The sequence below is a fragment of the Squalius cephalus genome, assembly GCF_949319135.1.
Source record: "Squalius cephalus genome assembly, chromosome: 23".
NCBI lineage: Eukaryota > Metazoa > Chordata > Actinopteri > Cypriniformes > Leuciscidae > Squalius > Squalius cephalus.
The window spans coordinates 20,914,201-20,941,277 of record NC_137144.1 but is presented as its reverse complement, the minus strand read 5'-3'; the positions used below and the strand labels follow the sequence as shown (position 1 = coordinate 20,941,277).

The 27,077-nt window shown below is 38.1% G+C and overlaps 1 protein-coding gene across 13 annotated transcripts in view; it reads left to right on the top strand.

The window, feature by feature from the left end:
* The window catches only part of LOC307151228 (A-kinase anchoring protein 13), a 91,466-nt gene that overhangs the window by 435 nt on the left and 63,954 nt on the right, over window positions 1-27,077 (top strand). For all 13 annotated transcript variants that reach the window (XM_079859133.1, XM_079859132.1, XM_079859124.1 and 10 more), the window contains exons 2-3: window positions 20,282-20,325; window positions 25,045-25,198. In XM_079859133.1, coding sequence (XP_079715259.1) covers window positions 20,293-20,325; window positions 25,045-25,198 — 187 coding nt within the window. In that variant the 5' untranslated portion in view covers window positions 20,282-20,292. The remainder of the gene's footprint in view (window positions 1-20,281; window positions 20,326-25,044; window positions 25,199-27,077) is intronic.

Below are 27,077 nucleotides of genomic sequence, written 5' to 3'. Positions count from 1 at the left end.
TGCTTTGAGTGTAAATTATGTTTTATTTGACTCATAATAACTTATTATATGCATCAAGATGTTAACCCCTGCTGGTAGGTCCATCTTATAACTGTGTGGAACATGGGAGCTGGTCTTTAATCGGACCACGCTTGTCATATTTAAATAAACATACTTTTCTGATTTATACGATGTTTTTATTTCGAAAAACGTGTAGATGCTTCACATTTTTTCAGTATTTTTGTATTTGTAGTATAATTTCTAATAAACGAAGATGCTTTGACTTGTCGCTATATTGATTTTGTTAACGTACTTTTACATTTAAAGCAAATTTTGAATAGTTCTGTATTATTTGTATTTGTATTTTATTGGTTTATCTTGTGTGAATGGTCACAATATTTCAGTATTTCGTCACAATATCCATTCTATATAATATTTTATATGAATCAATCATAGTATTGTTCTCCATGTAAATGCAGTCATTATCTGCTCTACCAGCAACCAAAATGATCTTGACTAACTTAAGATGGTATGTCCAGCTGGTAGCTGGTGGTTTTGGACCAACTAGAAAACTATCATGTTCCAAAACACGACTATCAGCTTTCCAGAAGGGACTTTTATTTATTTTATTGCAATGACTTTATTATTATTGGTTTACATTTCTATAGATTTCTTAATATTTTATTGCAATAATTTATGTGAACTTTTGTTTGTCTGCTTTTCATGTTGGTCATTTACTTTATTTGGTCTCAGTTCTGATCTTGAAAGAAAGATGATTTTATAATTAGACTAAACGCACAAGTTAAACAAAACCATTGAACTATTGGCTGACAGGTGTCTTTTGGAATAATGATCACGCCTTTGATGTTCATCTGAACTCACCTGAGCAATATGACATATTTATATCAATAGACTGTATAGACCAGTTCTGTAAACCAGAACTCCGTGCTCATATTCTAATCTTTCTGCAGTCTGATATAAATGGTGTTAACATTTAACCCGAGTCTTTCATCTTCAAAGGAGTCATACTCAAAGCATGCAACATATTTGTGAAGATATTTGCATGCACAGTCATCTGTATGTAAATTGATCTCATCAGATGATGACACTTGACTGTCATTAGTTGTTAATGTATTATCCTTCCTGAGTTTAAGGAAACTGTAACCTGAAATGACTTAATCAAGGACTAAGGCAGAGTAGTAAACACTTTTAGTAACCATAAGATTGTCCATTGCATTTTATTAGAAATATATATATATTAATACATTTATAAATATATATTTATACATATGTGTGTGTTCCTCAGACTCCACAGTCCTCAGATTGTTGTTCTTATGTCTAGAAGCTTTGGAATTCCCAGGGTGTGTTTTGTATTGGTTCGTCTGTTATTCCTGGCCTTCCTCTATTATTCATTTAAAGCAGTGGTTCTCAACTGGTTTTACTTCAGATCTTGTAAGTACCAACATAGATTATTGCTCAAAAGTTAACAAAAAACATTTGACATTTTTAGTATTAATGTGAAATACATGACAATGAATTTTGCTCTCCTAACTGTACATTATAGTTGCAGATTATTATTTGCATTATATGTTTTCCCTTGCTGTCCATTACCATCTGAGAACAACTGATTTACATTTTTCAGTATGTTGCACTTTTTTGCTCCTTTTGGAATTGCTTGTGGAAATCTTGTTGCTTCTGGTCAGATCAAAAATCTAATAACCTTGCAAATTTCCTCAGTACTTTCAAAGTATTTGCCACCTTAACGAACCACACGTAAAAACTTAATGGCATTAAAAAAAGTGTTTTTTTCCTCCAAATTTCGAGCTTGTGCTTTATCAAGACATAGTTGTCAAACAGTGAAAGTGTCCGCAAATGATTATGGAGATGAATCCACTGCCAGAAGAAATCCAACAGGGTTCATCTGTATCCCATTACAGAGAATGCAGTTTTAGCTTCTTTGGTAGAATTCCTGGGGGATTGATCATTTAGGAAAGATTGTGCCGCAGTAACATTCATAATCTAATCTGTGTTGGTGGTCATCATTGACCAAAAAAGGCATGATGGTTCAAAATTGGTTCGTGTTTTTTTGTTGGTATGTGCAGGGTGGGTTTGTTTTAAAGTTAATTTCTATTCCCTTTCAGATTCTGCATATTCAAAACTGAATATTTGAAGAGCCTCTTAATCTCACTGTACTTTGCTCTACAGTCAGCAGGCCAATCAGTATTGGATGTCATATGAAATGACATACAATACCCACACTTAGATTGAATGTTGTTGCAGCAGCTTCTTATGCTATACACTACCGTTCAAAAATTATTAATTTTAGTTAGTAGTATAATTTTAGCAGTAATAGTATTAATTGAACCTAGAACACTCCTTTAAAGCAAGGCAAAAACCTTTTAAGCTATGATGAGGGAAAATAAAATAAATAAAGGGAATAAGCTGGGTGTGTTCACAACTTCATACTTCAATTAAGACAAACCCAATTGTGATCGGTTAGAATTTGAATAAGTGTGAACGCTGCCATCCGAACCCTGGTGCGCACTTAAAAAAGTGGACTGAACCTCTGAAAAGATGGGTCTCTGTCCACTTTCAAACAAACTCTGGTGCGGTTCGACTCCAATATCAGCGCAACATGGACCAAAGACATGTAAACAAACCAAAAACAGGACATGATGTCACAAGATGCGACCCAAAAAAGGACAGACTGCTCAAGCAATAAACATACCTGTTTTTTTCTCGTCAAAGTCACGATGTTGCCCATCACAGTTCGGTACAGGCATCAGAACCGCGACTCCTCGCAGCAGATCTGCATTTGAGTGTGTGACGGAGGGATTCCTGCTGCTGTTTTGACTCTTTTACCTTCACGAGTTGTCAGCTCGATCATATATCATCATATATACGCATATTTTGCGAGCGCATTTAGCCCAGAACACAGTGTTGTTTTTGATCTTTGACAAGTTCCATCATAAAAGCCGTTTTTTGTTTTGTATCTTTAGGTTCAGTGTTAATAAATGATAGTGTGAATGCAAAGCGAACCAGGACTAAATGTATCTTCTATGTTTTTTTGGTCCGGACCAAAAGAACCAAGAGAACCGATCTACAAATGTGAACACACCCTAAGACACAGTGCGGTTTCTCCGAATTGTATTTGGAGAAGCAGGCGTAAGAGAGTTCCATTTGTCACCTTTTAGTAATCAGAGAGAGCCATGGTTACGCACAGATCCCAGGAAGGCTAATTCTCTCAAAGGGGGCTGTAGGTTTCAATGTTTTCCAGATGTGTGAAGGATTGTGCTGATGTGGAATCAATATATGAATAATGTAACAAAAGTCCAGACTTTCCCAATGCAGTCGACCTGCTTATCTTTTGGTTAATTCTCAGTTTTTTTTTAGCGTTTCCATCAGTGAACGGAGATCATACAAGTCTCCCGGGCCTCCTGCTTTTTCATTAAAGTGGCCAGGCAGACAGAAACAGTGTTCTCTGATTCAGCACATACTTGAGGAATGTCCAGCCTCTCAGACTCAACTGGTTTGGAGTAGCTTTCAAACAACAAGACAGTTCCAATGAACATCCGTTGCTTGCCCAGAAATGTCAGATATTTTGTTTGCTAGAGGAAAAGCTGCTTTTTACGGTTTCATCGCATGTACAGCATGTTGTTTTCACTTCGAACAATGAAGAACGTCGTCAGCTAGATGAAGTTTGATTGATTGGTTTTAGCAGTCAGCTGAAGAGGTTTTAGTAGTTTGTTTATGGAGTGAAACACTAAATTTTTGGAAAGTGTTTTCTTCCTTGGCCCGATTCTTTTGGAGTGCTGTGGAAAAGCCACATTATTTTTTTGGAGTGTTTTGCCTCCTATTGGCCCCCAAATTTTGCAGTGCAATGCGTTTTTATGTGTTCAACAAAACAAAACAGTAATGCATTTTAAAAGTAGCTTTAGAAAGACGCTTGTGATGCAACTCTTCCAGAAACGTTTTTGCCACAGTTCTCTGTGCTCAAGAAAATCTAAACAAGAGACTTGTTGTTATACTACAGTAAAGGCATTATGTCATTTCTCAGCACAGAAGAACTAGTTGGTCTGTCAGCTGTAGCCAAAGATTGAGGATTCCTGATATGTGCAGGAAGCACACGGTGTTTCCTCTGAGACTGCGTGTGTGTATGTGCTTTCAAAGACTATTAGTGAGGCTCTTCTCTTTGTTGTCGTACACCTGCCAAGTGACCTGGCTCTCCCCTTTCTGTGTGACGTCATATCTTTTATCTTTTATCTGCCCTGGGGTTATCAGAGCACGTTGAGTTTTGCAGAATTGGGTTACTTGCTAGCACCCGACACACACATACACACAGATGTCATTGTTAAGTCAACTTGAACTCAATTTTACCTTATTTATTTTAGTAATGCATGTTCCTAGAATTTTTGCATGATTCCTTAGTGCACATTATTCCAAAGAAAAATCTTGTTTTAACCCTGAAAAGGCAATTTGGCTGACGTCAACTTGGTTGGAAAATAGTTAACCAATAGCCAAGTAACTATTTAGTAATTGTCAATGCAAATTTATTTGGAAAGCGCTTTTCACAATAAACATTTTCAAAGCAGCTTTACAGAATATAAAGTCCCCCTGTAGTCAATAATTGTATTATTTTATTAAAAATAAAATTTGTTTGAGTGAGTGATTCAAGACATCAGTGTTTATATCCAAACTAAAAACTTTTATCCCAGTTCTTCTGTGATAATATGAATATTTGTTACAGAAATAACAATAGGCCTTCTGTGTGGTTGATAAGACTATTTGTGAAGCTTTGTTTGCTTGTTTCACACTTTTACACGACAACGACTCTCTCTGGCTCAGCGGCAGCGCCAACGCATATTTGAATGTTCTGGTGTGATTTTGTAAAAGGTTTATAATAGACATGTTTTAAAAACATGGGTGTTTGAACGTGGATCTTTTAACGATTAATTGTGCAGCTCTAAATGCATTCCTTCAAAAACCTTGCCAAAAGTTAACTTACAGTAGTAATTTAATGCCAGTTAATGCAATACCGTTTACAGCAAACAATAAATAAAAAATAAAAAAATAACGTCAAGATGCTAGTGAGTGAAAACTTTAACTGATTCACATTGCAGTCAAAAACTGGGGGATACAAATTATTATATGATCAATAAGTTCTGACAACATATGTTTTTACATTGCTTCAACTCATCAAAATAAGTTAAGCAATTTTCAACTTTTAAGTTATACAAGATTCAACTTTTCAAAGTCAATTAATGTAATTTAAGTTGAAATTACTTAAACATCCAAGTTGATTGAATTTAAACATTTAAGGCAGCAACGGTATGTCTTGAGCAATTTGATTGGCCCAGGCCAGAAATGTCACAATATGGAATTGAAACTGGTTGCAAATGCCGTTTCTTTTTTCTGAAGTTCTGAAATCACCTCTAAAATTGAAACCTCTCAGCTATGCTCAATTCCCCATATTAGATGTTGTCAGCCAGCTATATATGCATTGGAACAATAGACCTTATGTGTCTACAGTGAAACTGGGACATCAGCTGCGCGGCTGGATGTGACCGTCGGTAACCTCTTGTGCAGGCTGGGCCTAGTGTTCCTCATGCAAACATACACCTCTTTATAAGAGCATACATCTGTAGTTTTAATGGTGATGTGGGTCTGGCCGGTTTCCTGTGAGGACTCAGGCACTTTTCAGCCTCTTTCTGCCATTCCTGCTACTTTATGGCTCATTTATACAGTTGGTTACGGTAACTGGACAGATTATCACGAATTGAAATGGCAACGTCTAATGGGAACGTTGATGGTTATCATGATGGTGATACGCAAATCCACGCCTTAGGTTTTCCTTTTTTTACTATCAATTTTTTTCAATATTTCCTGTGGACTGTTTAATAGCACAGAAGGCATTTTAGCTGCTTATTCATGTAGCATCCAGCATCAAGGATAAGATTCCGAATAAGAAATGAGTTTGTAAACAAATGTCACTCTTTATAGTTTTTTTTATTGCCTTTTTTGTCTTTGAAGCAAGCGTTGAGTGAGTGGCCATTTGTTGCTGTTTTTCTTTGTTTCATTGTCATCAGTCAAAATGTCCATGTTTGAGTCTGAAGTACTTTAATGAAGAAAAGATTGAACATTTTTATCTTTTTTTTTTTTTTATCCGCTTGCTTAATCTCTCCAAGATTTTCAACATTGTCCTCAGCTCAGTGGAATGTACTCAGCACCAAGCGCTTGGAGAATTCTTACTGTAAAATGACTATATTTAGTCTTTGGGTGTGGGTTTCGTTCTGAGAAGATTTTATCTTCTTTATCTTACAGAATATGTGTTGAAAATTGCCTTTAATGAGGCTTGTTTTATGGTCCCCTTGACTCACAATGCAGCAGGTCACTTCCTTCTGGGAAGCCTAAATATGCATGTCCTTTGATCAGTCTGCTTTGCTGTACATTTATCAAACTCTAGATATTTACATATTAGAATTTAGGATTCTGGGCTGTATTTGCACAATAAAAGGGTTATACTCTATTGTGAAAACACTTTACCATTTACAAAATCACTTTTCTGTATTACTTCCCTAAAATTAATCAGAAAATCAGAAATTGTGCAAATGTTACTTTTTCTTTCCGTTTTACTGTAATATTGGTTTTGACATCACTTTGAATGTTGGCCTTTTTTGATCTGGGCTTTATTTTCCAAAAGCATTGTAATCCTAAATGGATTTGTAGAAACCAATTTGGCACCAAGCTTTGCGAAATAGCCTAAGGCCCTGGTCATTTTATGCAGGTGTATAACAACAGGATTCACTAAAATGTGTTTATATGTGAAAGTGCACTTGTACATTACAATGCAGATTATGTTTGGAAATGTGCCTCCACAACAACCAGAAGGCAAATATTGACATTGGTGGACTTTGCTTAGCTTATTACAGCATAAATATTACCCGGATGTCACCAAAGTTCATATGACCCATGATCCCTGAATTCAAATGCTTTAACTTGAGCCACTTACAGAATGAGTTGGTTTTGCAGGACCCTGGATGTGTGAATCCATTTGAGTATTTTTAGGTCAGAAAACACTTGCATGATAAGCAGTGTGGGAAACCAATGAATAGATCATTGAATCAATGCTTCAGTCAAGTTAGATTGATAAAGCAGACCTCTGCACTTTGTCTTCCTTTGGGTATGGCACGGAAGCGGAAGGCACGGCGTAGTTTTGCGTTTTAACAGCCTGTCCGGAATCTTCTGTGGGTCACATCCCCCTCGTGAAATCATCCTGTCAGAGGTTTGTCAAATGAAGCTCTCTGTGGCCTTGAACCGAGTCTGTCTGGTTACAGCAAGATGAAGAATCAGTGTCTGCTGCTAATAAATAATCTTCCAACATACCATTAAGCTCGAAATTTCCACCAGCTCACAGTCGGGATAGTTTCCCCTGTTTTTATATTCCTTATATTTTCAATATGTCAGTTTTTCTTGTAACATTTAAGGTATAGTTAAAAAACAAACAAAGACAAAGCTGGTCAGTGTAATGCAATGGCGTAACAGCATTCAAAAGCACCATCAAATAATCATAAAAATGATTAATATGGCTAGTGTGCTATATTTAAATATTACTTTTTTGACATGTTTATTCCTATATGATTTGTGAATTCATTATTTATTTATTTTTACTTGAATATGTTCAATCAATCGGTTCTTTAATTGGACGGATTCTTTTCTCATGTTCACTGTCTCAGTCTGGCTGCAGCGTTTAACATCTTAGTGGAGGGGAAGATTAGAACTGAATAATGACTGAATCTTTGGTGTTTTTCGCAGTTAAGAAGACTTGAAATATAGCTTACAACTCAAATAAACCACTTTTATGATACTTTTACATCCTTTTTTGAAGCTTACAAGCTTTAGTCAACATTGAATGTAATTGAAAAGGTCAAGATATTCCTTTAAGATCTCATCTTGCTATTTCGGCAGATGTCACATTTGCTTTCCCCCGGGATCTTGACAGCATACCCGTCTATCTAGGGAACCTTCTCGTCTTAATGTAGACACCAGTGAGAAACTAGCAGGAAGCAGTGGAATGCTCTCTTTAAAAGCCACGAACACCAGACAAGAATGCTGTGGTATAATTCGATATAATTGTTTGCAGCTCTGTCCTTAAAAGTTGCCAGATTGTGTACAACAAACATGCAGCATTGAACCAACTCCTCAACTGGGCACGTGCCATCAAGAGTTGCGGAACTTTTTAAACTCACGCAACTGAGTGTTTTTGTCTGCCTGCATTTTAGTCAATTAAATTATGGTACAATCTGAAGTTCATTATGAGAAATGGTTGTTAAATTAAGACTGTAAGTGCAGTGTGTTCTGTTTTTGCATGTTGAGGCTTGCGTATTATTGAAGTTCATTGACCTTGCGAGTTTTGGGTGGTGCTGGTTTGGCGTTATTGTGCACTCAGAGAGGGCCTGTTTACTAACAATGGCGTACTAAGCCCTATCTCTAAACGCTCACCTCGTGGATTTGGTAAAAACCATTGTTGGCTTTTAATTGGCTGATAGTTGCTACACAAAGGCCCTTTCTCCATTACACAAGGGCTCCACCTTTCAGTTTCAACTCACCATGGTACATCTGATTTTCTTTAGTTGTTTACTTCCTTATTATCTATCTCAGTTGATCATGTTAATGGAAGTTATAGAGTTAAGTATAGCAGTGATAGCATTTGTATCATTAGTTACTTGAATCCATGGTAAAGGTATTCCTTTTAAAGTTTTCCTCTTTGTCACAGTCGGTGGCTGCTAAGTGAATCTCGTGCTGGAATCGAGGATGTTGAAAAGTCGGTTGCTAGCTGAGATGGTTGAATGTGTTCAGACAGAAAGAGATTTTCAGGCCCACTATATATCAAGCTAATGAGAGCTGCCCTTGGAGAGGTGGAAGCATGCCCTTACTTTGAGCTTTGGCTTTCACTGTTCAAAGATGGATGACGGTTAAACAGTCACCCAGTCTAACCTCTACAGGGAATGGAAAAGTTCGACTTCTGCTTCAAGCTGCAGGAGGGGCCGTCATTTGTGTTATACTAACAGCTCGGACGTTTTTCTGCTGCTTCTTTGAATAACCGATTGATACTTTATATTTTTATTTGGATGTCAAGAGTTTACAGGGTATACTTATTTTTTGCTCCCAGTTTTTTTAAGTTTTAATATTTGTGCCTCAAAAATCTGGCTGAGTTCTGACATTTCAGCCAGTTTTTTGTTGTTCTTTTTAGCCAGATTTAGACAGTCTTCAGCAGTCCTTTGTTGTGTCTAGATTTCTTGCTTTTTCACAATTTATAGTAATAATTGAGATCCAGAACTGTTTGTTTTTATGATTCATGAATATTTGTATTATTATTTATGCATTGTTTTGCATTCTAAATAGTCGCAAGTGTATTCATATCTAAAAATTAAGATTAAAGTTCTATGTATTTATCACTTATGGATAAATGGCTTATTTATGAAATGAAGTAAGTTGCTTAAGCTGTTAACACTGTTGTTTTTTGTTGAATGCGCAGTGATGTAATGGCATTGTTTGCTGCTATTCTTTAAAGACCCACCAAATGGTGGCATTTTTTGGTTAACTCCATAATAAAGTTAACACTATTTATTCCTTTTTCGCAGCATTCTTGCATTGCATATTGCAATCACACCATAACGTGTTGTAAACTACCTAAAATTGGAGTCCTGCAGCAGCCCTTTGCAAAAGTTTCACAGAAAAAGGTTCACCATCTCGACATGACCACAGTCCTCCAGTTGTCTGTTCACCATTTTGACTGCCTGATCTCCATCTCGTCTCTTTGGAGTGGCTTTGTGTTTAGTGGGAGGCCAGTCGCTCTTGCACTGACCCGTGCAGGGGGGCCGTAAAACAATCTACCGGTTAAACTTCAAACTCCATGAAATTCTTCTCCCCCTTGATTCTGTCCACACACACATGCACACAAGCCAAAGCCGATGATCTTTTGTTTGAACTAAACCTGAGAGGCTGTGCATAACCTCTGACAGAATCTTAAATGTGTTGTCATTTTTAAATGCTCCCATTTTGTATTCATTCTGCTCTTATCTCTCGGTGTCAGCTGTTGTGTTTGTTAGAAATCTTTGCTGGAAGCCATAATATTTTCCCTTTGGATTGGCCAGTGTTTCACTAATTCTTGGGAACGTCTCGTTCTCTGGTTACACAGAAGTGTGGTGTTAGCTTGCGGCCTGTCTCACTCTCACTGATATGCCTGAGCTGGTTTTGTTTGTTCGTTGGCATGGAGACTTTGGCTGTACGAAAACTGTCTACTGTGATTCTGGAATGCGCAACTTTATAATTTGAATTATAAAACTGTTATACAATATTGCATAATATTTGTCTAAAGGTTCATTACAAAAAGTGGATTTTTTTTTTTAAAGAAATCCAAAAAAAATCATAGTGCATTTGTGCTAGTGACACCCAATTTAATTTAAATGTGTTTTAGTTTAATTTTTGATTTTGCCCTTCGAACATTATAATTAATTATATTATAACACAAAAATGTAAGTGTAGAGCTCTGAACATGGTGTCTCTATATTAATAGAATTTGTTCATTTGTTGATAGAACAACTAGCAATTGAAATTGCAACGGGGCATTTCAGTGTTTTGTCCGGTTTCTAGTACTGTAAATTAGGGCTGGGCGATATATCGCATGACATTGTTAGGCGCTTCTCGTCAGTAAAGCCGGTTCCTTGATTAGTAGTAAATCGCCATCATCTGCTTTCAGATGGAGCGGCATTTACAACACAGAGCCGTAGTTAACTGACAAGCTGAGCCATATCGCATTAATTATCGCAGGCGATACGTCCGCGATAATTAATTCGATATGGCTCAGCTTGTCAGTTAACTACGGCTCTGTGTTGTAGGCTAAATGCCGCTCCATCTGAAAGCAGGTGATGGCGATTTACTACTAATCAAGGAACCGGCTTTACTGACGAGATGCGCCTAACAATGTCATGCGATATGTCGCCCAGCCCTACTGTAAATCCATCTATTTAAAGACACTATGTAAGATTTTTGGATTAAAATGTCCAAAAACCACTAGTACAATGTTATTTTGTTGACTTGTGTACATTATCCCAAATGTTTCCAACGTTTAATTTGAGAGAAATCCTCAATTTTAACCAGTGTAATGGCCCATTTTATTGCTTCGCCTGTCAATGACGTTACTGTGAATGAAATGTTTGTACCATGCTTCAGAGACAACACTATTTTGTCAAGTGGCTATTAACATATCATAATCAAAAAGAGCAGAAAGAGTAACAATATTAGTTTTTTTCCCACCATACAAGATATTTTAAAATTAATTTTATGCCATTTAGCAGCACGTCATCCAGTTTTTATTAATATGATATTCTAATAACAATCTAACTTACTGCAATGTGCAAGTAATGTTATAAATTAACTTTCAACACACTCCAATGTATTTTAAGTGTGATCGTTTTGACCAAGTAAAACAGCACTGCATTACCCCACTATTTTAATTCGTCAGTAGTAGTAATTAAGTAGTAATTCAGCACTTGTAGCAATTTCATTAGAATGAAATAAAATAATGTGAATTTAAGTGATAAAATGTAACTGTAACAAAGTTCAAGTTCAAGGAAGCTGGAGGCGGGAACCAACAAACGTTAAACAACTTTATCCGTAAAATAAATATAAACAACAAAACAAAAGGAGCGGTAACGGCCAACTGCGGCTTAATAAAAGCTCCAGAGCTCCTCCGTGGGATTCAAGACCAGTGTGTCGCACCGTTGTCACTCGTTAGCATTCGCTCCACCGACCTCATTCCGTTTCCACGGCTCTCGGCCCCGCCCTGCTTCATAACACATTACAGTATATAATAATTATATAATAATAAAACTTAATACATTAGCTCATCCATTTCTGCTCGAGTTCTGTCGGATTGCTGTGGAATCCACTGACTGTGGAAGTGAAGACGACAACTCCCATAATCCCACTCTCATACACGGCATCAAGCTACTGCTTTGTTATCCTTTTGAATAAGCAACCTCTAGCTGCAAAACTTACATGCTGTTCCTTTAAATCCTTATTTTTGTGCTTGTTTGATAATGCTGCTGACCACCATGAGCTTGGTAAACAGCAACATCAAACCCTGCAGCACTCGCTTTCTTGGCACAATGTCTGCCTATCTGTGCTCTGTGTTGCGGTGTGTGCTCTGCAAAGTCTAAATATCCTCTTAAATAGGGGTTAGAGTTACTTTAGCCTCACCGCCACAAGTATTTGTAATGGTAGATACAAGGCTTCCCTATGGCAACGCATTAGTGCCATGAGACTTTATTATAAAATAAAGAGTCTCTTTGCTTTTTTTCATGATGCCTCTGGAGTGAAGATCTTATTGGAAAAGGTTACATAAGTCAGATAGTTATTTCTTCTTTTATGTCATATTCTGTGGGTTGTGCCTTTCTCTCCGAATGGAGAAAAGCTTGACTTGTTTGCACTACAAAGCCCATCCAAATTTCCCAAGGGGACGTTCCACAAGGAGAGCAACACATGCTACATCCTGTTCATGTCACGGGGGAAAGAGGGCCCTCTCGGCCCTCTCAACCCCTCAGCACGCATGCAGTACATCTCTGGCAACTACCACAGCCTTGAGACTGATGTCCCTGCCATTTCGGCTGGCTCCCGCAAATTAACGCAAGGCCCTGTAGTGCGGATTGTTCATGCATTCCTCCGGCATGACTCTGGCATGCACATTTAAACTGCTACTTCTCTGTGCCTGTTGTAGCCATTCAAATGAAAACCCTTGGATATGTTCGGAATGAAGCACTTGGCTTACTTTATACAGACTATTATATATTGAATGCAGGCCACTCCTTTTTTTTAAATGCCATGTGAAATTGTATGCCATCAAATAAAATGGTTTTATGTTAAGTTTTTATAACTTTTTTGTAGATCAGATAAAAAAATGTATCGCACCAGATATAAAAGGCAGAAATAAAACCGCATTGCATTGAGAAATGGTGTACTCTTCTGTGTGTGCACTGTTATATGCTACATATTTTGGAAGAATGTAGTTAAAGTTGTTAAAACCAGGGCTGTGCAGCATACTTGCCATATAGCAGGGGTGTCCAGTCCTAATCCTTAAGGGCCTTCTAGCGAAGTTTAGCTCCAACATTAATTAAACACACCGTAACCAGCTAATCAAGGCCTTCAGGATTACTAGAAACTTCCGGGCAGGGAGGTGGTCCTCCACGAGCAGGAATGGACATCCCTGCTGTATAGTACTGCAGAAATGGTATTGTAGGATGCTGTTCTGAACATATACATTAAGCTGCAGTGACTCCAGCAGTTCCTATGGGAAAACATTGAAGGCAATAGAAATAACCCAATATTTGTCCTACGTTTCACACTTTAGGCGTTGACATTAATAACCAGAGGTGATAAATGAAACGTTGGCTGAATCGCCTTATCCCATAATCCTATTGAAACCTCTCACTTGCTTCCAGACACCATCTGTGCTAATCAATGCACAGGTAGACCAGGAAAGAACCTTTTGTTGTATCTGTCTGTATGCCATTTCCTTGTAGTTTTGTTTGACTGATTCATTCAGGAAGTGAATGTGTTCAAGCAGGATTGATTTCCTCTGTCAGTCTTGATAATATTTAATTAAGAATTCAGGAATTATAGCGAAGGGATGAAAAACACTGCTTGACTTTCCATACCAAATGTTCAAACCTGTTATTTTCAGTAATATTGATTGAATTCTGCTGCTGAATATGGTGTTTTATTTGGACGTTTGAAAGCCCATAGCTCGGAGGTGAAGGGGACACAGGATTCTGAGAGGCCGGGCAGTGTTGATTCAGACTAAACAAACAGGTGTCTGCTCCTGGCTGCCGGGTGAGGCCAACTTGGCTCCAGCTGGGGCTTGACAGAGGAAGTTTCTCATGCCCCTTAGAGCATACAAGGATAAACCAGAGTTGAAGAGTTGATATGCAAGTTTCTGTTTGTTGATATGAAATGTTGAGTGTAAGAGAGTGTTAAACTGAGTATTAAACTATGTGTAGCAGTGTTTTAGCTGTACAATTTTTTTTTTAATGTCTTGTTGGTGTGCCAAGAGTAGGCCTACATTTGTTAAAAGTTTAAGACATGCTGTCTTGGCACCATATTTTTTCATATGCTTTACACTAGTTGTCTTTTCGGAATGAATGCGTGTGGTGTTGTCAAATTCAACATGTTATTGTTGCCCTTGGTTTGTTTGATCAGGCCCTTTTTTACAATCACATCGACCTGTTCTCATCGCCCACCATGGCTCTGCTCTGTTGCAGTCAAAGCAGTGACTCAGAACATTGCCCCTTTCTTGGTTTGAACTCGATGACCTTTTGTTTGGGATGTTTCCTCCATGTCATTCTTAAACGACAAAACCACATTTTCACCACTGCTCATAAAACGAATGCCGACCATGATTCCAGACTAGAACGACCCTACACCCTCAACATTCTCACTCAAATGTACATCATTTGTGCACCAAAATTTCTACTCAACTGTAGTTGAGCATGCTTTAACTGTGCACATTGCAGTTCCTCTTCTCCTTTTGGATCACTCTAATCCAAAAATACAATATGTAATTATAATGTTTACCTAATATAGCTGGCGTAACTAGAGATGTTTGTTTTTTGCATTGTGAGATATATAAGCTGGTACCACATAGTTTAGGAGTCATTGTGTGTAGGCGAGGTCTTGGGTCTAAGAGACTGGGTCTTGCAAGGTCCTTCTTCAGATGTATACATCTCAAGACAAGCAGAATATCCCCTAAAGATCACTGGTTCTGGATTGGTCTAACGGTTGTCTCATGCTCTGGACCAGAGTGGGGATCAAGACCAGAACCTCCAAGACCCAGACCGAGAGCAGCACCAGACCCAGATCCAGATGAGTACCAGACCCCACAAGACCAAGACTAGACATCTTAAGACCCTGTGTAAACCTTTTACGTTAAGACCCCTTAGTAATATTTGTTAGGGTTATCTTAACCTAAAAGCTTTCTCCTGGGTCTTTAATTGTAATTTGACAGTCTAAACCTCAACATCTAAACCCAGAGCTACAAGTCCAAGAACCAGACTGTCATTTTAATGAATTCCAGTAGAGAAAGAAATACTTGATTTTTTTGCAGCATTTATTTGGGATGTTGTGGAACTTTGCACAGTGGGAAATATTGCAGTCATTTGATTGCAGTCTTGTCAAGATCCTATACCAAGAATCAGGCCCATACCAAGGCCATGTTTATGTGGTCTTAAGAAGTCTCAGGACCACAAGCTCAATATTTCCTCTCCATTCTGGATGCATTGAGCTGGTGTCATGTCTGGATCCCAGGCTTCCTCTCTGTCTTCATGGTTTCCTGTCTTCTATCTACTGTGGTGATTAATAGTAGGTGGCATTTTCTCTTGGATTAAGGTGCAGATTTTCCTCAGAACCGATTGTGCTTTAATAATGTGTTCTATGTGGTTCCAAATAAATATGTGTTGGTGTCTACTTGTTAATTTGTCCCTACTTTGTATATATTGTTGATAGATAGTTGTGGTGTATGGTTTACGTATTTATTTTGTAAGTGTAGTATTTAGCCTTGTGTGCAATTGTGCTAGATGTAGTGAGTGGGCCTAGCTCGACAGGATGAAATCAGTGGTTCTAATTAGAACCAGCTGATTATCACTGTACCCTATCCTGTTGAGCTTCAACAGTAGCCCTTTTATTCAGCTAAAAGAACAAGGGAACTCGCCTAAAGAAAGAGGCTGTGACCCCTCTCATAATGTCCAGCCCTGTCCCCACCCTGCCGCCTACCCCTGACTTGCTGTCAATATGTTGTCCTTGTTTTAGCCTACTTCCTGTCTGTTGCTGCCTGTCTCACATGTGTAGGATTGTGGGGCTTTTGTGGGGGTTCTCAAAAAGTCCAAATGTCATGCTTGAATTTCAGTGGTGCCAGAATGCAGGCCAAAGCACACAAACTACGGCCCTCACTCTAGCCTCTAGACATTAATCTGTTGAGGGTAACCACTGGCTTGCTGACTCTGCAGTGTTCTGGCTCAGTAGGTCCATCCAGGAGGCCTCATATCAAAGTTAGTTTCGGGTTTTATTCATGCACGACCACGTAAATCTTTGCAACAGCATGCCCCCTCCATGACTGCCATGTTCTCTGATGTGTCTGGTTGACCCTAGCCAGTTTGTCAGCATCCACAGTGGCTACCGTCTGGCTTAGGATGGGCCCTCACCCCTCTCTCTCTACCACAGATTTAGCTGATTAGTTGAGATTTGGAAGTGGATCAACTGGCTAAATAGTTGGAGTTAGATTTGGGGCAGGGGTACTTGGTGAATCAGCATGAGTGGAAAAAACAGCAGGTGGGATGTCTGATCTCTTCCTGCAGACTAGGGAGGGGAGAAGTATTCTGGGAATTTTGCCTGCACAGGAGCTGTAGAGGGGTTCAAGTAAAGAAGCCTGCAGGTATTAGCAGAATAAGAGAGATTAGTCATTGTCCAGTTTATAACACCTAAGCTCTGTTCCAAAACCTAGTAAGCTGCCTAACTGTCTACTGGCTGCATACTGTTAACGTTCACTTGTGTGTAGCACTTACATGCTCTTCCCATAAACGCAGAAGACACTTTCCTAATACCCAGTTGATACCAAAGGTGTTATCGTATTGCTAAGACAATGGCTATTCTCCAAGCACAAAAACAGAACACACAAATAGTGGGTGGGATTTTAATCAATTCTGAAGTATGTTGCTAAGAAAGTCCTGGGCAGTATACCAGTTTATCCAGTATGTATTTAAAAAAATTTTTTTTTTTACCCAGCCATACCGGTGCGTAGCTGAAACAATTGCTGCTTTTATTCAACGGCCACGAAGAGTACGATGTAAAGTGGATTGAGCGGGGACGTCTATTAACTGCATACCCTTCTTGCTAATGGTTATCACTTTATAACAGTATGGGTCATACAAGTTTGACCCATGCTTTTTTGCTTAAAGGTGAAGACCCAACTTTATGCATGTTTTGTATGATTCCCCTATCTGTTAAACACATTTTATTAGATTGTCCTGGACTTAATACAAGTAGAATGCTTATTTATGAAGTTACCTCACTTGAGGACTTATTTAGTAAGATTATGCCTGAAAAGGTTTTGAATATTTTATCATATGTTAATTAAAAAAATCTTGTATAATATGACTCTCTGTTTTTGTTTGTTTGGTTTTTATTGTATTTATATGATATTTGTATTTTTGTAATTTAATTTTTGCCATGAAAATAGCCTTGAATGCTGACATGGCACTAAATAAAACAATCTGAATCACTTTATAACACAATAATAAACCCACACAACCAGTTCTCTTTAACATGAGACCTTTGATTTCCATGATGCAGTAAACGGATGGAATCACGGAATCACAAATGGAACCTTGGCTACTGTATAAAGTGGAATGTCGTGATATTTGGCCTTTTTTAGATGAATAAATCTAGTGCTGATAAAGTAGTGCTGTACAATGAATCAAACTGCGATGTAGACTAGTGTCTGACTGCTATTTAAATCTGAAGTCTGCACGTTCTGCGTGTCTGTAAAAGCGTGTCTGCGTGTCTGTAAAAATTTCGTCTACTACACACACACGCGCTGACACTCGTGGTGTTTTCAGTGTCTGCCGTCACACTATATGAGGACACGAATACATGAACTTCATCTGCAGAGCTGCTCTGAGAGTTAACTTCATGAGCATTTCACCATGTCATTTAATAAAACTATTGTCAAATCATATACACACAGAAACTCAAAGGTCTTCAAGACAACCTGTCAAAATAAAAGTTCTGTTTAACTTCAAGAAATATAACAGAAATATATTACAAGAAATAAAAACAATAACAATAATAATAATAATAATAATAATAATAATAATAATAATTTCCGTGTTATTAAAACTCAAAGATCTTCATTACAACATGCCATAATAAAAGTTTTGTCTAACTTGAAATAATTATAAACAAAAATAATACTAATGCACAGTAGAATGTGCTTCTTAAAACAATAATAATAATACAAAGAAGAACCTAAAGAATATTACACAAGTTTTCGTACATGTTTTAATTTAAACAGTAAACTTGCCAAAAAAAATAAATAAAAGGGATTTATTAGATTTTCATTGGATTTTTTGAAAGTAAGCTGTTATTATATTCTATGTACTCCTGACAGTAAAGTAAGCCACTATAAATCTATATAAAGGACCAGTCATGAAAAGAAAAAAAAAAATACTGTGATATACTGTACTTTGAAGCTGCCAGAATCTTGAAAAAATACAGTGATACATAATTTTTGGTCATACCCGCCCAGCACTATGCTAAGCTAATGACCAAGTAATTTAAACTATAGAAGAAATTTTGAACTACTACATTTTTGTTCTATGGAACTATTTTCTGTATTTCACAGTACTGAATGAACAGATTATTGATAAACTGCTTCCTTTGACTTTTTCCGCAATGTTGGATATACATTTTTACCAAGATTATTACAGTTGAGTTCTGAGATTGCTTTATCCATGAAAGATTCATGACGATGCCACTGTTATGTTGTAATCTTTAAAGCAGCTCAAAAAAGTACTTTTATTTTGTTAGTGGGTTTCAGGTTTCTGCTTTTTAAGGAGAAGTGAAATTCATTGCACTGTTCTAAACCTTGTGAGCCTACAGAGAAATAATTTTAATGCATCATAACCATATTCCCGACATGAAGACCGTTCCATAAGGTAGCCAACTTTAATTGTGCTAGGACATTTCTTTTTAGTTCACTTGTAGACAGCATCACATGTAGCTCAAACAGTAGAGCGTTTGGCGCTTACAACGCCAAGGTCATGGGTTCGGTTCCCAGGGAAAGCAAGAACTTATAAGAATTTAAATGTGTACCTTAAAATGCAATGTAAGTCGCTTTGGATAAAAGCGTCTGCCAAATTTAAAATGTGATGTAAATGTTACTTTAGCAACATGCTAATGTTAGCAGCTACCTTTGTCGGCAGCAAGAGAACACAGTTCACTTGGTTTTAGAACTTTTGTCACAAGCATGTTGGGTAGTGTGTGCTTGTAAATGTCCGTGTATGGGAGGGTGTTGTTCCTGTGTGTCCAGGTTATGAGTAGGGCCTCAGATAACCACAAGGACCTCTAAAAGGGTAATACCTCACCCGGGGCAGATAACAGAACAATAGCTGGGGGCGGTTTATCATTCTTAGTGAGCAGAAGGTGGGGGCGGTGTTAACACTCCAATGTCATTTGTTTCCCAGCCTTGTGTTTTAGGGGCTGCTTTTAGCCGTCACATTAAAAGGAGACGATTTGTCTTATTGTGTTGGCTAATGTGTTTTTTTCTCTTTCTTGAATCAGCTGAGATTTGGGTGTTGTCTGAAGCTCTGTGTTATGGTGGTTGGGTTTGCAGTGCGTTGTGGGTTAAGGGCTGAGGTTTTGCCTCTCATGCCTGGGTGAAGCGTAACACCCTCTTGCAGCTTGCAGGTGGGCAATGTGCTTCGCGGCCAGCCGCAAGATTCCACTGAGTGGCATATATGCTGGCATCTGATCCTCTTTTCTTCCCGGTGTAATCGATAAGAACGGGTGGGAAATTAACGGATGGGAAAATTCCCTAACCGTGACATGCATAGTGAGCAAGAAATTCCTCTCTCTGAATTTCTTTATAGAAAACAATGACATCCTGTGCAGTACAAAGCATTCCTGATTCATCATTTTCAACCCATTCTTTTTGATACTTTTAATCTCTAGCCATTCTTGAATTTGCAATAAATCATCTATGTTAGTCACCAAGATAACGAAACCTTTGCGACATATTTAAATCCTCAAAATTCCACAACAATGTACAATATACCACAAAGATTTGATTGTTTTTGTTTGCTAGGCCTTATAGACGCATGTATGTGATCCGTGAACGTTGCCACGCCTCAGGCTATTCCAATTGTTGAGTCCTGAAAACAGATGCAAATAATGGATTTCCTGTTATTCATTAGCTGCAGTTAAATTTTTACTGAAGGTTTTTTATGGAAGGACCCGGAAGGGGGTGACCATTATGAATGTAGGCTAGCTAATGTGCTCCTAATAGTTATTACGGTCACTGTTTTTTTTTCTGTTAAAAGCCCCAGGTGATCTGGGTCATGCAGCCTGATGCTAAGAGGGAAGTTTGTTCGTGCACATGATCAGTGAAATACAAAGATCATTGTGGATGGTAATTGAACATCCCGCACTTTCAGAAATGCCTTGTTGCTAACTCTCACTTTTTATTTTTCCACAGTGGCCAGTGCCATGAAACTGAATCCACAGCAAGCCCCGTTATATGTAAGTATTGCAATATTTGTTTGTTTCATTCAGTACCGCACTTTTCATGCTAAAACCCTCTTTGAGAGGTTACATCTACTTTATATACATCTTTTTTGGTTGCTTTGTGACAAGTATACCATCCTGTCCTAGTCCCTAGTTGATTGAAACTTGTAATGTGAACTTGTTGCTCCAAGGCCTGCTCACATTCTTCCCGTTGGGCTGAATCAGCGTATTTTGGTCTTGATCAGGGGAAAGGGTGCTGGGTAATTATGTTTTTCTTTTTTTCATGCTGACCTTTTTTAATTAGATTTGTTTAAGCTATAAAGAAGCCCACATGTCAGCAGGATGTCTGACTGAAGACACCACAATGCTTTCAGGTCAATGGTGAGGACCGGATCAGTTCACCACAACAAACTGCTCTACTTGAACAAATTAGGCCTTGTAGATTGCTCTAGTTGTTGTGCGTTCATGGTAATATCAACATCCTGCCATGGATGTGACTTTGTTGATTGGTTATATAATTAAACAGGCACACAGGGTCTAAAATTGGCACACCTGCCAAATGAAAGTTCTCCAGCTATAACAGACAAACTCAATGACAGTTTATTTTGCAATATTTAGATAAGCTTTTCCCCATAGGCAATGAAAATATTTAGCGTTTTCCTTTAAGTCAATGGTTTGAATGTAAAAAAAGACTTAACATTTTTTCTTTAGAACTTTTTTTATATTGTCATTTTGTAATGTAACAGTACAGTTACTCTTACTCTTATACATCCTTTGTCATGAACTATAAACCACGTCGCAGATACTGCTGTATCTGAAGCACACAGCTGTGGCTCGTGCATTTGCTGTTTGTGTATTAGTATGTGTGTGGTTAAAGCTGCACATGTGGTTTTTCCATGTTTAGCAGTTGCAGGTGACTGGCTTGATGAAGCATTGCACTGTTTCTTCTTAGGACGTCTTGATTAACTCGCGGAAGTCACAGACGTCCTCTGTTTCTTATTTTAATGTAGATTTTAAGCTGGAAAATAAGATCAAATGAAAACAAAAGTGTAGATAGATCAATTATTGTTCAATTTCAGTGTAAGGAAATGATTGTGTAGGGGAAATGGCATTTAATCTCTGCCTCCCCACTTTTTTCTCATTCTTTTCTGCACACATTTTTATTCCTGGCAAATGTACATTGACACCTGCCAAATGCGGGTGGATTTCAGCAGTGGTGTGTAACTCAGTCACACCTACTAGCCACTTTGGCAGAATTTTATATATAATACATACATTTTTCAATTGTAGTCTTCTATAAAGGGATCTGAAAAAATAAACTAAGTGCAATGTAGTGTTGTCAAAAGTATTGATTTTTCGATATCGATACTGAAATATCTGAAACTCTTTTTGAAATACTCATTTTCTGCAAAATATATACACGAAACCAAGTGTGGGCACATAAAGCCGCCTCTCAGTACTAAACTGAGTTCTTTTTCTTATTGCACTTAACAGTCAAATACACACAAAATAATGTCAAAATACTGGTCTTGGCGAGTATTCACAGTGGCTGATGAGAATTATTTTTAATGTTAAGCCCTGATTATTAAAATTATTTCTTTCTGTGCGTATTAACTAGTCCAATGGTTTGCTCTGGTTAAAGCTCTACTCCTTAGCTAGCCTCATTTTGTAGCAATTTCTTTCTGGAAGTTGTAGCTACATGACTTGGCTATAAAAGCTAGATTCATTTTCAAGATGATTTGTATTGGCAAGTTTTTAAGTTGTATCTACTTGACGGCTATAAAGACAAAACAAAAGCTAGCTTCATTTTCAAGTTAATTTTTATTGACAAGCTTCTAAGTTTTAGCTACATGATCTAGCTGACAAATAACCGAACATTACCTACAGTAGCATAACCGAACAAACAAAAGCTAGCCTTATTTTATAGTGATTTTCCTTAGAAACTATCTAAGTTTTCGATAACAGTGTCTTGAAGAAGGTCAGAGCTTTTTGATTGTAAGTTAGCAGATGTAGGGGACCGCTAGTTTCATGGCTGTTGTAGAAGCTAATGTGAAGGAGCGTTCTCTGTTCAACATATGACCCAGGCTAATTTGCTCTCCTTAATTATAAACAGAGCAATGGTGGTTTTGGGTTTCCAAAGAAGCAAAGACATGTCATGAAACATAAGCTACACTTTGAAGTTTGCTTTTGCACTAAGTCTTGGTCTAAACTTGTTCTGCTAAATTTGAGCTAAATGCAAGTAGCTAAAAGATACACGGTGGTCTCTCACTCCCACAGTTCTCTCAGACGAAGCAGCTTACCAAGTGTTGTTTTAAGCACAGGGCGAAAAGGCCAGGCTCTCCTCCTTTGGCACATTGACTTGCGAGATCCTGAAATAGACTAACGAACAACCAAAGTATCAAAAGTATTTTGAGAACCCCCATGAGCCCGCTTCAGGTGCCAGAAATGCTTCCTGAAAAGACTGATCCGATATTCAGCTCAGCCAAAAGATTCTGAGGAAAATTTGATGTTTTGCTTAGGAAATCTACCAAGGATTAACACGCTTCAGTCTTAAAATATCTCCAGGGCTGCATGCAGCATTGATGATTTGAAGGATTTAAAAAAAACAACCATGAATCTCTAAAACCAAAATTTTGTGTTTGTGTACTTGTTAAGAGATCAAGTAAACACAAAGATAAAGGATCACACAAAGACCGGTGTCATCAAATCTGAATCTCCATGTCTTATGGACACAGTTGACACAGTCACCAGGGTGGTCTTTGTTTCATTTGTTTATGCTCTCGCCTTTGGCACTTTTCCTGGTCCAGCACCTGCTATCCATATTGGGCCTCCATGGTCTAAAAGTGGCCTGTTACTGACTTGTACATGTAAGCATTAAAAATAAAAGATATTTACAACCAAAGAATGTTTCTGGTTTCTAATATGTAGATACAGTAGCTTCCATCAGTAACATATTTCTAGAGCACCATGTATGCGTCATAAACAAAGTGCGGTCAGATTCCTACACCTTATACGTGTCGCTCAGATCAAAGGGTCACCATAACTGGTTCTCACTCATATGACCTGGCCATAAAAAGCCCTTCCCACACCCTGGAATGCAACCAATAGGGATGCAAGTTTGGTTGCACTGATTCCAGAGTTATTGTGATATAATTTGTCTAGCCTTGCTTTACATCTTCACCTGCTTCTCTAGTTACCACAGCATCAGTAATAGGACATTAGGTGTGTATTAACAATTTTAGAATTTTGTTAATGTTAGTCAATATTAATAATATTAATTGATAATTGCTTACCACAAACAAATCCAAAACTAAAATTCTTTGTGTACTTTTTAACTATAGACATATCAGCTGCGATTTTGCAGACTTGGAATGCATAGGAGTTAATCTCACAAAAAGGATTCAGCCGTGTCTCCGATTTACTCCATGGCTGTGATCATCGTCGGCCAAAAAAAGCAGCTGACTGGCATTTGGCAAGGGCACCATGTGGCTTTTGCAGCCTGGCCAATGAAAACATCTCTCGCTAGGATGTCCCGCTGCTTGCGTCACGCTCTAAAGGTTCTGTGTGTCAGACAAAACTTTGTGGCCTAGCATAGTGGCTACAGTAGGTAAATGCAGTGTGGGAATGCTAGCTTGTTACTTTGGTTTTAGATTGTGTAAACAATCATTCTGCTTTGACAGACCTGTCAAACTCATCATCTCTCTCTGTTTATTTTGTTATCTTATGGTAGCTCCTCCTTTCGCTCTCACTCTCATATTCTCATTCACACTCATCCAATAAATAAGGGGAGATGTATTAAGACAGAGGGTAGACTTTCTTGTCATGCCTGGCAATTTGTTGCTGATATCAAGTGTCAGGTGACTGTATTATGAACTACGACTAAAGCTAAATCTAGACAGACTGGGAGTGATATTCCAGCCCAAATGAACACTTTTGTTTTGGTCCTTTTCCCCCCTCTTTTGTCTGTTTCTTTATTTTTTTTTTAATTATTTTGCAACATAACATTTATATAATTTATATTATCTGTAAATAAATAATGAACATTCTGACGATAGCTAAAATGAAATAAATGGCTGCAGTTAAGTTATATTAGAAGTTTTGGTTTTGTTTTGTGTGGTTTGGTTTGGTTCGTTTTGGTTCATGCACCTTCCAGCCAAAAACGAGATTTAATAACATGACCTACTATCTATGCCGGGCAAATATAGCTATTGAAAGAACTTGAAAAGGTTGTCAATACCATATATTAGGCGTGACATTTAAAATATCTAAAGAGAAAAAAAGGTGTCTTACACACACACCCACAACACATGCTGAACTTTTAACAGTAAAGCTATAATTATGAGGGTGGGGAAAGGCTGATGACTGTTTTTTTTTCTCCCAGCATTTGTTGATATGTATATAGGCTGCCGCTCTGCCCCCGCTCACTTTGTAATGAAACGCGTCTCTCTTAATGGACAGGTGTTGATTCTTCCCTGTTGTTTGAGGATCTTCTAATGATGATAATAGGAGTCGATGCAATGTGTTATGTAATTTTCTGCACCCACAGGCGATTAAAAACTCAGCACTGCTTTAGTCTTTTGAGAGAACATGAGAAGAACTTGCATTTTAGTCTTTGATTGTCAATTTAAAATGCACTTTTGTCTTTGAAACAATTGGATTTAGAGCTAAATTCCTTTCAATATTTAAGAATATTGCTTAAAATGCTGTATATAATCTGTTTTCTCTCTTATTCAGGGCGAGTGTCTGTTGACGGTCCAGCTCTGTGAGGAAGAGTGTGTCGAGGATGAAGATGATGTAGAGTTTTACCTGCTATTCGCCGGCACCACCCAGAGGCACATCTCCAGCACTTCAAAAATCAGCCATGTCACGCTGCAAGCCGTGTGCCCAGGTTAGTGTTCACAACACCAACGCTCACAAAACACATTCCACATTCACTCCGTGTCTACGTACAATATTTTATCAATGCTTAATAATTGTTAGCTTCTTCCTGGAACCAGACGCCCATTACCTGTTGAGATTGACTAATTTACATTCCAGTCATGCCGGACCTGGTCCAGGCTTTGCTGGGCACATTGTTGCCTTGTCCAATTATTCACCCTCAAAATTGTCACAGTTACCACAGGGCGGCCTGCAACGAGCACATGCTTGAGCTGATCTAAATATCCCAGTTCTGCTTCTGAAGATTCATGTAGTGTGTATATAAACAAGTAGTAGCTATTAATGAGCTGATACATTCTTGCTTAATGTAGGAATATGTCGAAAGAGGTGGGAGAAAATATAACAAGGATCTATTAACATATACACACTTTTTTGTATTGGTATGAAAATAGACATCAATTTGATGGAGGGAACTGCTAAACAGAACTGGAATTATTGGATTGAGTATGTAACTCCAGATATTTATAGTTTACCAAATATTGGCTGCATCCAAAATCGCATACTCTCATAAAAGTAGTAGGCACTTCTTTTGAATGAATAATTACTTTTCGACAGTTAAAATGTACAATCTATATAGTATAAATGTGTAAGTATGATTGCAATCCGAACAGACCTCATTCATCATGTTGTCATTGTCATGTGACCTACCAGCGTCAGTTGCGTCACTTCACTGTCATTCACAAATCTTCTCCAGTGGCCTCATGGGATAGTAAAATGCCCACTGTATGCGCACTTTAGAATCTCGCTGGAAGTAATAGGCCATCTGGGTACTTTTTGCCTAATGTTTTATTAATATGGCCTGAATAATTCAGACATAGAACTCTTTTTCACCCTCTTTGTAGTGTATGTATATATATGCTGGTCATATGTAGGAACCAGTAAGCATCTTTCTAGCAGCCACCCACCACAACCATCCATTAATAGGCACAATGTTTTATTGTAATTAACTGATGACTGAATTATCTTGTAACCAATTACGTTATTGAGACATTTTTACTTTTCGTGGAACTGGTAGCATTGCGATCTTATCTCATTGTTAAAAGAAATAAAAACACAATAGCCCTCCATATGTAATATAGCCAGGATTGAAAGTCAAAAGGGAATGCATTTCAACCACGGCTCACAAGTAGTTCCACAGAGGGTCGCAGAAGATATGGTGTCATGGAATCCAGCGCAGACGTTTGGCACCAGTTTTGTAATCACTACTCAGTCTGAGCACTTGAAAGCTTTTCAGCAATGCATTAAGAGTGCATGAAGAATGGCCCTACTATCGTCCGCCTCAGGTGCACTGGAGTTGGTCTGCCAGGATACACTTTCAACCCTCTCTCTCTGCTGGAGGTCCATAGTTTTGGTTGATTCCAAACATTTGACTGCTAAGAGATCTTTATCGGCAAAAATGGCTCAAATGCTTTGAACCCAGATGGATGTCCCACTGAGATGTTATGGTCAAACAAATGTGGTGCTGGTGAGTGTGAACAGGGTTTTTTTGGCAGTGACAGAAATGACGCTCGCACATAAACACTGCCCTTGCGATGTGTGTTACAGTGACATCTCATAACTGTCGTGAAACAAGACAGGCCTCCTGGCAGCCTTCATAGTGAAGTTTTAATTGTTTATGAATGTTGCTTTTATAGTATGTCACCTCTGACTGTTTCCCTCTTGGAAATGGAAATGAGCAGTATTAATGCAGGAACATTTCTCAGTAATTATATCCATCTCCGCTCAACCATAGGCACTCAGTCTCCTTTTCGTCTGTTGATATGTCTCTGCCAAAATATTAAGCAAGATCTCTTTTTTTAAATCAGTCTGAAGATGATTTACAGGAGACC